A 13,542-nucleotide genomic window follows, 5' to 3' on the forward strand; every position below is an offset into this window, starting at 1 on the left:
TATTATAAAGTGAAAGAAGTATAAAAAATTAATAAACCACACATTTACATACTTGCTAAGGAATATTTTTTTAATACATGAATTTAGGCATTGAAGCCATGATCAATCCTAAGAGATTCAAACAATTAAAACGCGTTGATTTTAAATTAATGCCTTATAAATGGTTTTATCACATTTTTTCTCCTTTATTATATTTCCAACATAAATATTAAAAAAATTATAAACACATGTGTCTTTTTCCCGATGTCTAATCTGAAACCATAAGATTGAATATTTTATCTTATATCTAAGTTTGTGGTTAAATATTTTATTTTAATTTTTCAGATACAAGTACAGATCATTATAACAAAACGAGACACCCACTCTCTCTTGGTATTGCATAACATTTTAATATGGCAACTAGCATGTATCATTATCCACCATTCACCCATTTAATATATTTTCTAAATATTCTCCAAAATGCAATCATTAAAGACTCAAAAGTATAAAACTATTTTGACGGTTGATTTATTAGACAAAACATTAAAATTATGTAACTTTATTTCTTTTGATTTTCCAAAAAATTTACCATCTTACACTTTTAAATTCTCTACAACTAAAATTATGTAATCATATGTAACAACTAAAACATATCAACCAACTATCTTACCTCAAGTTGAATATTACAATAAAACAAAAAATTATAATATAAAATACACTTAATATAAAAATACAAAATAAAAATATAATCAATGCAAAAAATATTTATATTTTAAATTTCTAAAATAAAATATATAAAACTTAAATACTTGATATTATGATGAATGTGAGTCAGCAAACATGAAATGTTTGTCAGCACACTAATTTTTATAAGACAAATAAATTATATTCCACCAATCCAAGCAGGAATTACTTGATAAGTATTATTTTTAAGTATAAAATTATGCATTCAACCATGGGATTCATTTAATAAATTAAACTCCGTATGGAATAGTAGAAAATTGGACATCTGATCAGTTTGAGTTGTTCTTTTAACTAATTATATACCAAAATTGATATGAACCGATTGATTTAATGAGTTGGAATATAATATTAGTGACCTCGTTAAAAAATTGGAATTAATTCAGTCACTTAGTTTAAAAATGTCAAAACCATATTGTTTGAGAGACAAACAATTTTTGTTCTTTCTACTTATTTGTAATTATCGTTATGAGTATTATTATTATATTTGTTAGCTGGTCTTAAAACAAAACTTTTGTTCTTTAAAACTTATTTGTACTGATCCAACCATTTTTTAATGATCAGTTCGAGTTTAATATCATTACTTAAAACACGTTGAACTTAAATAAGGCCTTAAACATATTGTTATATCATTTTCCCTTTTATTTCAAATTTCCAATATAAGTGATATAAAAATTATATCAATGGGTGACCCTTAATCTGCAATAATATCGATGGGTGTGCTGTATATCTTATATTATATCTAAAATACTCCGTATTTCTAAATTCTAATTTTGCGGTTGAATATTTTATTTTAATTTTCCAGGTACAGTACGCATCATTACACCAAAAGCACATTTTAATAACTATCATGTATCATTAGTCACCATTAATCCACTTAATATGTCCTATTCTAAATATTTATTATTGTTTAAAGACAATGATTAAGAAATAAAAAATGTTGGACCAGATAAACCCAACAAAAAATTATGAAGTCAACCTTATGTAATTAATTTTTTTGATATTATTCAATTAAACATTATTTCTAAGATAGCCTTTATAATTTTAGATTTCTTATTCGAGTAATATTCAGCAAAACCTTAATAATAGCATGATTTATAAAGGTTTATCTGCTCATGCATCTAATTAAAAGTCAAATTCACAGGGGAGAGATCCTTTTTAAATTCGTCCAATTTTATATTGACTATAAATTTCTAAATATAAAAAAAGTTAATTTCAACTAATATTAAAAAAATCTAACTTAAACATTATAGACTAAAAAAAGCAGCTTTGTCTTATAAAAATAAATATGTAATATTTTAAAATAGGATATAATTAATTATCCAATACATTTTACTAAATTTTAACTCTTTATTATCATCCTATAAATTGAAGTTAAGAAAAAATATATTATTAGGTAATAATGTATTACTTTTGAGATAATTTTTAGAACACTCAAATGACATTAAAGATATGACAATGCATAATAAATAACAATTTTATACAAATAGTAGCATATTAAAATTAAATTGAATATATTTGAAGTTTTTTTTGGTTTAAGATTCCTTCTTGGTATGCACATCATTAAGGTTGAGGTTATAGTGAGAAGTTTGGGTACTTTGTATAAGATTATAAGTTTAATTTATTCAATTTGCTCTCTGAAAATACAAGATTATGTTATTCAACACTCTTTAATTTGGATAATGAATATATCCTCACATATGAATATGTTAGCAAGTACCTAGTACTTAGAGTATTAGTATGACTTGGTGCGTGGCTCTGACACTGCATGAAAATGCATGCTCATTTAACGGTGCAACTGTACTATTATTATAGCTCTATTTCATGTCTGTTTAATTATATTATGAATCAATTAACTTTGATGTCTGTTTAATTAGACGAGATGATTAAATTTATGCAGTAATAGTGTAAAAATGTATACACAGTCAGTGCATTATTTACCGTTCATATGAATACTTTTTTTTAGTTAATGATCATTGAAAATTGAATGTTAGATGATGCAGTGTCAGTATATACATATTTTTCTCTAATTAGATTATGACTGGTAAGATGACAGTGTAAGAGTTCTTTACACTGTCACTGCATCATCCACCATTCATTTTAAATTATCATTTACTTTTCAAATAAAGTAACCTAAATAAATAAATAGTAGATGATATACTGATTGTGTATATTATATATCTTTCATGTGCATAGATTTAATACTTTTCTTTTGAAAACTGAAGAAGTAAAAAATGAATCGGTGAGTCAGCTCCACACACGCCATGGATAGAGAACGTGGAGCCCACCTTATCCGGTAGCCGCGTTTTTCGAAATCAAACTTCTCATTCATTCATTCATCTTTAAATCTTTAATCTTTATCCATAAAAAAACATTCAACAAAATGTTTGTAACCAAATTACGAGGATCCAACTCTTCCACTTTCCTTTTATTCAACCCCATGTTCCATACGTGTCTTTCACGCCTTCCTTAATTTCCTCCACCCATTTTCTACCTCACATATCTACTTTATGTCTAATACATTATACAATTACTATATCATCTCCAATTAATTTTGACCCTTTTTTTTAATAATCCAATCAAGGCCTTTTCATTGTGGATTCTCTAGCATGTAGGAGTCCATTATTATTAACCATGAGCATTAAAAGAAAGAGTTGGTGTTTTAGATGGTATACCATTTTTTACATTATTCACAATATACGACTTCTACTTAGAAATGGATGTCCTTTGATATAAGTGTTCCTTCCCATATTCAAGATCGCTCAATATCATCCGACCACTAGGAACTAAGCCTATTACTAATTAGATAAGATTTGGCCCATGTGGTTGTAGATCATTTTCAGATGGCTAACCTAACTATAGGAGAGGATAACAGTAATAGGTCATGGTCCAGTCAGCACATACAAAGTCGTAAAACCTGAGAAAAACTAAAGTAAGCAGCCTATCACGACTAAAACACACAACATAAGTCTAGACACATGTGCAACATGATGACCCACCATAATTAAAGTATTCATTGTCAGTCTAGACAAATACATGATAGAGCGACCTGTCATGATTAAAATACTCATCTTGGAGTACACCTCACTCAACCTCTCTATAAATAGGAAGAATCACCCACATAGAAGACTTACTTACTCTCATATACTTTCACTCTACATTATTTCTCTATAACTTACACATATACTGACTTGAGTGTCAAAATCCATTTTTAGGTCCCTTGCACCCAAGGTAATTTAAGACCAGCTCTTACCTATATATAGTAGGGAGATTGAGATTCTCACTAATCACCTCCATACCAAAGAACAATATGAGTGATACATGATTATACTCTCGATGTACATCAAATAAACAAATCTCGTTTGTTAAATAAATTGTCATTTGAGTTTATATAGGTTGTTTATTTAAATAAATTTAAACTTAATTATATATATATATACATACTTTCTTTACAACTTATACTCACTTGAACGTTATAATTCATTTTTAGATACTCACCAAAGTTGATCTAAAGAGAACTCTCATTACTATATAAATATTATGAGAGGAAGGTCACTTATAATATGAGAAGAAAAAAGAACAAGAAAAAGGTATCTGAATTAATCTTTGGCCATCCTTGCACTATAGAAGAAAACAAGATGAATGAAAAGCCAGATATTTGTCCGGTTGACTTAGATTTGGATAAGGAATATAATTGAATTAAGGGAGAAACAGTAACACATGAAATTACAAAGTCTTACTGAAAAGGACATGTAGATAATTTTGTCCAATTGGCACCAATGAATTTTCTAATTAGATGACTTTAACAAAGTGGAGAATAGATATATGTGGCGGACTATGGAAATTAAAATCTTTCTACTTTCTAGCTAGTAATTTTCTATGCCACCTTTCTGCTTATGTCATTCACATTATTATTTAGAGGATCATATATATGAAAAGGATATATATTTAACCCATATTCGTATCCCTTTTAGCTTTCTTTCTCTCCATAGATATATAGATATGGTTGAGATAAAAGCACCAACCAATGAATTATCAGAGTACTGATATATGATTAAGACCAGACATATTGAAGTATTATTATTTTTATTATTATCACTATATAAATATATGTGTAGATATTTCATATCTTTATTTGCGTCAAGCAATGATAGTGTGCCACACATTGAAAAAAGTTTAGGGATAAGTTGAAAGTGAATAGAATAAAAAGAATAGTTCAAATAATGACCAAAGAATAATATGCCAAGAGTCTAAAATAGTGATTCAGCAGAAGGAACGTTATCCTTTGAAAGTGTATAAATATATGGCAGAATGGATTATTAGTATTTTCTTTTCTTTGAATAATAGTAAAAAGGAATCTGTTTTTTTGAGGAATAAGATTATGAAAGAAAGTCATAATCTACCCAATATTCCTCATAAAATGGAAGGGAAAAAAGCCAGCAGGACTCAAAATATGAAGGCTTAGTTATATGTTTGATGTCATGTATAGTAGCTCAGAAGAAATAATATAAAGACATTTAAAGAATGTTACAGGCCAAGAAAGACCTAACAATGCTATATATATATATATATATCAAAAGAGAGCATCTAGAATGACCCTTCGAAATTATACACGTGATTATAAAATATAAAAATATGATCAAACAAGAGCATTACGACACTTAATAGTTTACCAAAGCATAAGCTACTTTATAGCAAGAACATGGGATATAACCACGCATGAAATGATCAAACCATGAAAACTAAGCCATTTTGGGTAATTTGAATTGGGTAAATGGATAGCACCATGTTCAACAAAAATATATATATATGAAAGGGACAAATCACAAAGGCACATTACTTTTAGTATCAACAAACAACTTCTTGGGAGTATTATACATAACATATCAAACTTAACGTAGTATTTAAGCCATTAACTCTCAAACTTTATAGTCCTTGCCTTTAGAATCCCTTATCGTTCCTCCAAATTCGGCAAGGCATGTGTTATTTATGACAATATAGTTTATTTGTTATTGGCCCCTCATAGAGGGTGGGCTAAATCTCTTTCCAATCTTACTCATTTGATTATACTTTTTTTATCGCTAAATGTTAGTATGCTATTAATTGTTGTGAGTTAGATTCGAACTCCCAACTTCTTTGATTTCACTCCTTCTTCATAATTATGAAATCACATTTTAACTATTTTTTTTAATTTGCTATGAATGATATTCAAATATGCAACCTCTCTCACTCAATTTCTTAAATCCACCCCTTATAACTATATTTGTTTAGAGTTATTGATGAACAAAAACTAAAAACAACTTATAACGTTGGAAATGAAAAAAATTGTAAATCTTGAAAATAATATTTTAGTTTCTCAAAAACAAATACAAGAGTTTTACATTTTTTTTCGATGAATACAAGAGTTTTACATAACTACCATGTGATTTATGTTTGTGATTCTTATCCCAAATTCAAAATATCATAATTAATTAAATATGTTTTAATTATGTATCTAATAAATATAATATTATATATTTTTAATTGCCTAACAGCTTTGGTGATTATACACGTAATAGCAAATAGTTGTAATTCAATCAATTAAAAAATATTATTTATTTCATTCCAATTTTTTTGATATTTTATTTATTTCGTTACATATGTATTGATATGTTATTCATCAGTGTAATATCTATGTACTATCTATGTAAATATTTATGCATAATCAATATATTATTTACATTTATTTGTATTGCTTTTTAATAGTCTATGATAATTAAATATAAATGATATATGATGTAATAATAATGTAAAACTTATATACCATTTGTGCATACATTTTTTCTTGGAAGAATTATATTTCCAAATTTATCATTATTTATCATCTTTTAGAGGTGTCAAATGAATCTGCTAAAGTCTAAAAATTAATAGGGTTTACATATTATTTTAAATATTTTTTATTAAATCCGGGTTTTTTAGCCCGGGCCCGAGCTATATTAAAACCAAGCTCGGACTGAGCTTACCTGAGTGGGCTCGACTATCCGCTTTTCTTTATTTTTTAATATTTTTTGGGACATTTGATTTGTTAATAAACTTTAGCTAAAAAATATCTTACAATTAACTTATAATAAAAATATATTGTTAATATTATGTCATGAAATTTAAATAAAAAATAGAGTAATGTCTATAACATAAATATTTATAAATTAGAATAATGTTATAAAGTTATCATTATATTATTTTTCTTATTTTGCATAATATCATTTTGAGCACAATAATAAAATAATGTATCAGACCAATTAAGAAGATATTAAACTATATAGATTTCACTTTTTCATTTCTTAAATGTGTATTTAATTAGATTTAACTTCTACAACAAAAATATAATAAATAAATAACTTTTACAACAAAACTAAAAGATAATATAATTGTTTACGATACAGAACTTCACACAACTAAATTTAACATAATAGTACACATTAAAAGTGTTAATAAATAGCATACAAATAATCTTCAGGTAAAGAATAACAATATTATATTAGGATGGTTGTTATACTTTGACTATATAATTCATTATAAACATGAGTCTATATTATCATTACTATAAACCAAAGGGATAATATTTTGATAGTATCCAAATGTTTTTATTTTAAAGTAAAGTTAAAAATTATATTGTATTAGAGAGATATAATCTAATAAAAATGAGAGCTTTAATATGAGTTATGTTAAAAAATTATATACGATAACTTAACATCATGTCTTAACTCAAACACAAGGCATTAGGTCTATAAATTTGTTACCACGTATCATAATTCTAATCCACTCACGAAGTTGAGAGGATGATTCCTGTGGTCGGCAAATTGGGTTGTTAATGAGTTGTATTTATATGAGAAAGTAGAAATGAAATTGAAAAAGTTGGATTAGTGAAAACTTAATACAAAATATCTTCATCATATCACTAATCCTATGGCTTCTTCACTCAGAATTTCAAGACTTCTATCTCGTTCTTCTTCTTCTTCTTCTTTCTTTTCTCTAGGTAGTTACTTCCTTTACCATTTCATCCATTTTCTTAATTCATTTACTGTTTTTCTTTTAATTGGTTTCACTCTCATTTTTATCACAAAGAAAATATTGAATAAATAGATAAATATTTATTTATTTCTTATCCAAAACAGGATAGGTATATATATATATATATATTATTTCTTTTCCGAAAGATGAGGAAGTTGGGATATATGAAAAGTTTAAAACTTTTCCAATTTGCAGTGAGAAAAAATTAATCTTTCTCTGTTTGGCCCCTCCCAACTACTTTACCAGATTCATTAAACTTGTCCCTGTACTTTGGGAGAGCAGAGTACATTATATCAATCACTTCTTAATGAAATAAAACACATTCTTAGTATGTTTTGTAGTGTGTCATTCTTATTTTTCGATTTTTGTTTTATAGAAAAAATGTAGATATTATAGAACCAAAAGAATAAGGAGAATTTTTGCTATCATGAAAATAAAATATATGTTATTTGATGTTAGATATATATTTAGTGTACTTACCAACACAATTGAATTCAATTAACTTCATCATCATGATTTTAATGTTGTGATTAAAGTTTTGATTTTTCCATTATTTGAATGTAAAAAATAAAATAAAAAAATGAAATTCAGGTGGAAATGGTAAACTGGGTAGAAGGGTGAGTAAATACAGCACTTCTGCTGCTGCTACCATTGAAGAACCAATTAAACCTTCAGTTGAAGTACAACACACCCAACTCTTAATCAATGGAAAATTCATTGACGCTGCTTCTGGTGAGTTTTCCCTTCACCATTTCCACATAAAGTTTACATTTTTAGTTCAAAAAAATGAAGTTTTTGTGGTATCTTACTGTTGTTGGTATTCCTATGTCATTAGGTAAGACATTTCCAACATTGGATCCAAGAACAGGAGAAGTTATTGCTCAAGTTTCTGAAGGTAACGGTGAAGATGTTGATAGAGCAGTTGCAGCTGCTAGAAAAGCATTTGATGAAGGACCATGGCCTAGGATGACAGCATATGTATATAATCTATTTTGATGCCATTAAGAAAGCCTTGTTCTTTTGTCTATTGGTTATTCTGTTAATTCACTATCTTTGTATGTTACTATGGTTTTATAGGAAAGACAAAAGATAATGTTGCGTGCTGCTGATTTAATTGAAAAGCATAATGATGAGATTGCAGCACTTGAGACTTGGGATAATGGGAAACCATATGAACAATCTGCTAAGGTTGAAGTACCCATGTTGGTTCGCCAAATTCGATACTATGCTGGTATGTGATTTAGTGTGGAGCTTTGTTTTTTCTCCTATTTGTTTTGTGAAAAAAGTAGTAACGTTTTTATTTCGATATTCTCAGGGTGGGCAGATAAGCTTCAAGGTCACACAATTCCAGCTGATGGAGCACTTCATGTGCAAACATTGCATGAACCAATTGGCGTTGTTGGTCAGATTATTCCATGGAACTTTCCTCTTCTCATGTTTGCTTGGAAGGTTGGACCAGCATTGGCATGTGGCAACACTATTGTTCTTAAAACAGCTGAGCAGACACCATTATCTGCTTTATATGTAGCAAATCTATTTCTTGAGGTGGGTGATATACGTAATTACTTTTCGTAAGTTTGGTGGAATTTTGCGCATACAAACATGCTTAATTACGGCTATATGTCTAATCAGTGCAATTTTACGCTTCTCTTTGTTTGGAGATTTATTTGAATCTTAATTTCAGAAATTTATGATCTGTGTGGCAGGCTGGACTCCCTGCTGGTGTTTTAAATATCGTATCAGGCTTTGGCCCAACTGTTGGTGCTGCTCTTGCTAGTCACATGCATGTGGATAAGGTACTAAAATATGTAAATCCTTTTTATTGAATTATTCTTATATATATATATATATTATTTCTTTTCCGAAAGATGAGGAAGTTGGGATATATGAAAAGTTTAAAACTTTTCCAATTTGCAGTGAGAAAAAATTAATCTTTCTCTGTTTGGCCCCTCCCAACTACTTTACCAGATTCATTAAACTTGTCCCTGTACTTTGGGAGAGCAGAGTACATTATATCAATCACTTCTTAATGAAATAAAACACATTCTTAGTATGTTTTGTAGTGTGTCATTCTTATTTTTCGATTTTTGTTTTATAGAAAAAATGTAGATATTATAGAACCAAAAGAATAAGGAGAATTTTTGCTATCATGAAAATAAAATATATGTTATTTGATGTTAGATATATATTTAGTGTACTTACCAACACAATTGAATTCAATTAACTTCATCATCATGATTTTAATGTTGTGATTAAAGTTTTGATTTTTCCATTATTTGAATGTAAAAAATAAAATAAAAAAATGAAATTCAGGTGGAAATGGTAAACTGGGTAGAAGGGTGAGTAAATACAGCACTTCTGCTGCTGCTACCATTGAAGAACCAATTAAACCTTCAGTTGAAGTACAACACACCCAACTCTTAATCAATGGAAAATTCATTGACGCTGCTTCTGGTGAGTTTTCCCTTCACCATTTCCACATAAAGTTTACATTTTTAGTTCAAAAAAATGAAGTTTTTGTGGTATCTTACTGTTGTTGGTATTCCTATGTCATTAGGTAAGACATTTCCAACATTGGATCCAAGAACAGGAGAAGTTATTGCTCAAGTTTCTGAAGGTAACGGTGAAGATGTTGATAGAGCAGTTGCAGCTGCTAGAAAAGCATTTGATGAAGGACCATGGCCTAGGATGACAGCATATGTATATAATCTATTTTGATGCCATTAAGAAAGCCTTGTTCTTTTGTCTATTGGTTATTCTGTTAATTCACTATCTTTGTATGTTACTATGGTTTTATAGGAAAGACAAAAGATAATGTTGCGTGCTGCTGATTTAATTGAAAAGCATAATGATGAGATTGCAGCACTTGAGACTTGGGATAATGGGAAACCATATGAACAATCTGCTAAGGTTGAAGTACCCATGTTGGTTCGCCAAATTCGATACTATGCTGGTATGTGATTTAGTGTGGAGCTTTGTTTTTTCTCCTATTTGTTTTGTGAAAAAAGTAGTAACGTTTTTATTTCGATATTCTCAGGGTGGGCAGATAAGCTTCAAGGTCACACAATTCCAGCTGATGGAGCACTTCATGTGCAAACATTGCATGAACCAATTGGCGTTGTTGGTCAGATTATTCCATGGAACTTTCCTCTTCTCATGTTTGCTTGGAAGGTTGGACCAGCATTGGCATGTGGCAACACTATTGTTCTTAAAACAGCTGAGCAGACACCATTATCTGCTTTATATGTAGCAAATCTATTTCTTGAGGTGGGTGATATACGTAATTACTTTTCGTAAGTTTGGTGGAATTTTGCGCATACAAACATGCTTAATTACGGCTATATGTCTAATCAGTGCAATTTTACGCTTCTCTTTGTTTGGAGATTTATTTGAATCTTAATTTCAGAAATTTATGATCTGTGTGGCAGGCTGGACTCCCTGCTGGTGTTTTAAATATCGTATCAGGCTTTGGCCCAACTGTTGGTGCTGCTCTTGCTAGTCACATGCATGTGGATAAGGTACTAAAATATGTAAATCCTTTTTATTGAATTATTCTAATGATTTTGGCAGTGGCATGAATGAGTTTCATGCACCAAGTATGGTTCATGTATAGTCAAACTACATGCTTAGATAAAATAACTACTCAAATTCAGATCATGACCCCAGCAGTCTCCGGAATTTATATTCATGACAATTAAAGTTTCACTCTCCTAGTAGTCTAAAGACAAATTTTTAATTTCTAATTTGATGTTTATTCTCACACTAAGTGATTATTGGTAATCCGATAATAATGTCAGCCTTAACTTTGGGCAATCTCTTGCAGCTTGCTTTTACTGGTTCAACTGAAACTGGAAAAGCCGTTCTTCAATTGGCGGCAAAAAGCAATCTTAAGACTGTAACTTTGGAGCTTGGTGGAAAATCACCCTTTATTGTATGTAAAGACGCTGATGTAGATCAGGCTGTTGAGCTAGCACACTTGGCCTTATTCTTTAATCAGGTATATACAAGTGTCGAATTTTTGTTGTAAAATGGTTATCTTTCAAGGAATTCAGAAAAAAAATGATTGATGTTCTTGACATTCAGGGACAATGTTGCTGTGCTGGGTCTCGAACATTTGTACATGAAAGTATATATGATGAGTTTGTTGCGAAAGCAAAGGCTCGTGCTTTGAGTCGGGTTGTTGGCGATCCATTCAAGAGTGGAATTGAGCAAGGCCCTCAGGTAATTGATATATCGACAATTTTGGCATGGCATTGTGTTTTCACTTCACTGATTCAATGCTCATTGTTGATGGCCGGAAACTTGTTACCGCACTTGTGATTCTCAGATACTCGATGCTTCACAGTATTAAAATGCATAGAAAGAATGCTTGCTACTACTTTGATTCTCTGTTTCTTAATGTTCCGGCTCTTTTAAGATGACTAGACTATATCCTAACAATTTCGTGTTTGATCCGAACAATCAGATTGATTCAAAGCAATTTGATAAAATACTGGGTTATATCAAATCTGGTGTTGAAAATGGAGCTACCCTTGAAGCCGGAGGAGATAGGTTCGGCAACAAGGGTTATTATGTTCAGCCTACAGTATTCTCAAATGTTCAGGTATATCTTCTAGTTCCACTCTCATGTAATTAAGGCTGAAACTACAAATTCTAATGTTTCTAGTTATCTTTGTAATAATATATCAGGACAACATGGCGATTGCAAAGGACGAGATTTTTGGCCCAGTGCAATCCATATTAAAATACAAGTAAGAGCAGCATTGTGATATTTCCTTATCATCTCTATTTGCTTAGTTTTATGCACTAAACTTTGTGTTGATAATAGGGACCTTGATGAGGTAATTCATAGAGCAAACAACACAGCATACGGTCTTGCAGCTGGAGTGTTCACAAAGGACATAGACACTGCCAATACATTAACAAGAGCATTGAAAGCTGGATCGGTATGGGTAAACTGCTTTGATATATTTGATGCTGCAATTCCTTTTGGTGGATACAAAATGAGTGGCCAAGGAAGAGAAAAGGGAGAGTACAGTCTTAAGAACTACTATCAAGTCAAGGCTGTTGTTACTCCTTTGAAGAATCCAGCATGGCTATGAGAGGATCAATAGTTTTTTTTTGTTCTGGTCCTCTTGGTGGAATATAGATCAGTAATTAGGATTCCAATGATAATGCTGATAAGTTCCTTTTTATTTCTCATTTGTAATAGTGACATTTGTTGGTTTCATTTTTATATTCATTTGGTGCTTGAATAAATGATAAATAATATACTAGTTTTGACAATGCTCTATATCTTTATTCTCATCTTTTTTTCTTCATGCATTTTATACATAACAACACTATTGATCCAAAGGCCAAACATGCATCAACTTTCTTGTTGATAAACAGCTACTTGATCACCATTATCCAAACACAGATCATAACAATCTGATAGCTGAGGCTGAACTGTTTCAATTTTACTATGTCATAAATTTGGTCATTTCAAATTAGCATATCACTATGTGAACATGGCTTTCCTCAGGATGGGGACTAATATCAGATACATTTAAAACAAAATATATCCTATAAGAAAAACAGCATAGGAACAATCACCATAATAAATTAAAATAATGGTCATGAGAATCTGTGTAATGTTGTAGATAACAAGGCAATGAGTTGAACCTGAATAGGCCACATTGCTCCTTGCATGGTTTTCATTCCAATGCAGGAAGACTTATCAAAACTAAAAGTGCAAAATACAGTATTGGCCTATAAGAGTAGCTTGATATT

The 13,542-nt window shown here is 29.9% G+C and overlaps 1 protein-coding gene across 2 annotated transcripts; it reads left to right on the forward strand.

Annotated features, from left to right (window-relative positions):
* Positions 7,627–13,025, forward strand: LOC109332944 (aldehyde dehydrogenase family 2 member B7, mitochondrial-like). Of its 2 annotated transcripts, XM_019568119.1 has the most exons (11): positions 7,627–7,735; positions 8,362–8,502; positions 8,606–8,748; positions 8,848–9,001; positions 9,086–9,315; positions 9,477–9,566; positions 11,594–11,767; positions 11,854–11,991; positions 12,236–12,373; positions 12,460–12,521; positions 12,599–13,025. In XM_019568119.1, exons 1-11 carry the CDS (start codon positions 7,666–7,668, stop codon positions 12,870–12,872), a joined length of 1,614 nt encoding a protein of 537 aa, XP_019423664.1. In that variant the 5' UTR covers positions 7,627–7,665; the 3' UTR covers positions 12,873–13,025. The 2 variants fall into 2 exon arrangements, with proteins under 2 accessions (XP_019423664.1, XP_019423663.1); XM_019568118.1 differs by lacking the exons at positions 7,627–7,735; positions 8,362–8,502; positions 8,606–8,748; ... (1 more) ...; positions 9,086–9,315; positions 9,477–9,566 and adding exons at positions 10,264–10,470; positions 10,570–10,723; positions 10,808–11,037; positions 11,199–11,288.

The sequence above is a fragment of the Lupinus angustifolius genome, chromosome LG18 (genome assembly GCF_001865875.1).
Source record: "Lupinus angustifolius cultivar Tanjil chromosome LG18, LupAngTanjil_v1.0, whole genome shotgun sequence".
NCBI lineage: Eukaryota > Viridiplantae > Streptophyta > Magnoliopsida > Fabales > Fabaceae > Lupinus > Lupinus angustifolius.

Coding starts and splice junctions, on each gene's coding strand:
- LOC109332944 (XM_019568119.1), top strand. CDS start 7,666: ATGGCTTCTTCACTCAGAATTTCAAGACTTCTATCTCGTTCTTCTTCT. Junction 7,736..8,361: donor TTCTTCTTTCTTTTCTCTAG/GTAGTTACTTCC, acceptor AATGAAATTCAG/GTGGAAATGGTAAACTGGGT. Junction 12,374..12,459: donor CAGTATTCTCAAATGTTCAG/GTATATCTTCTA, acceptor ATAATATATCAG/GACAACATGGCGATTGCAAA.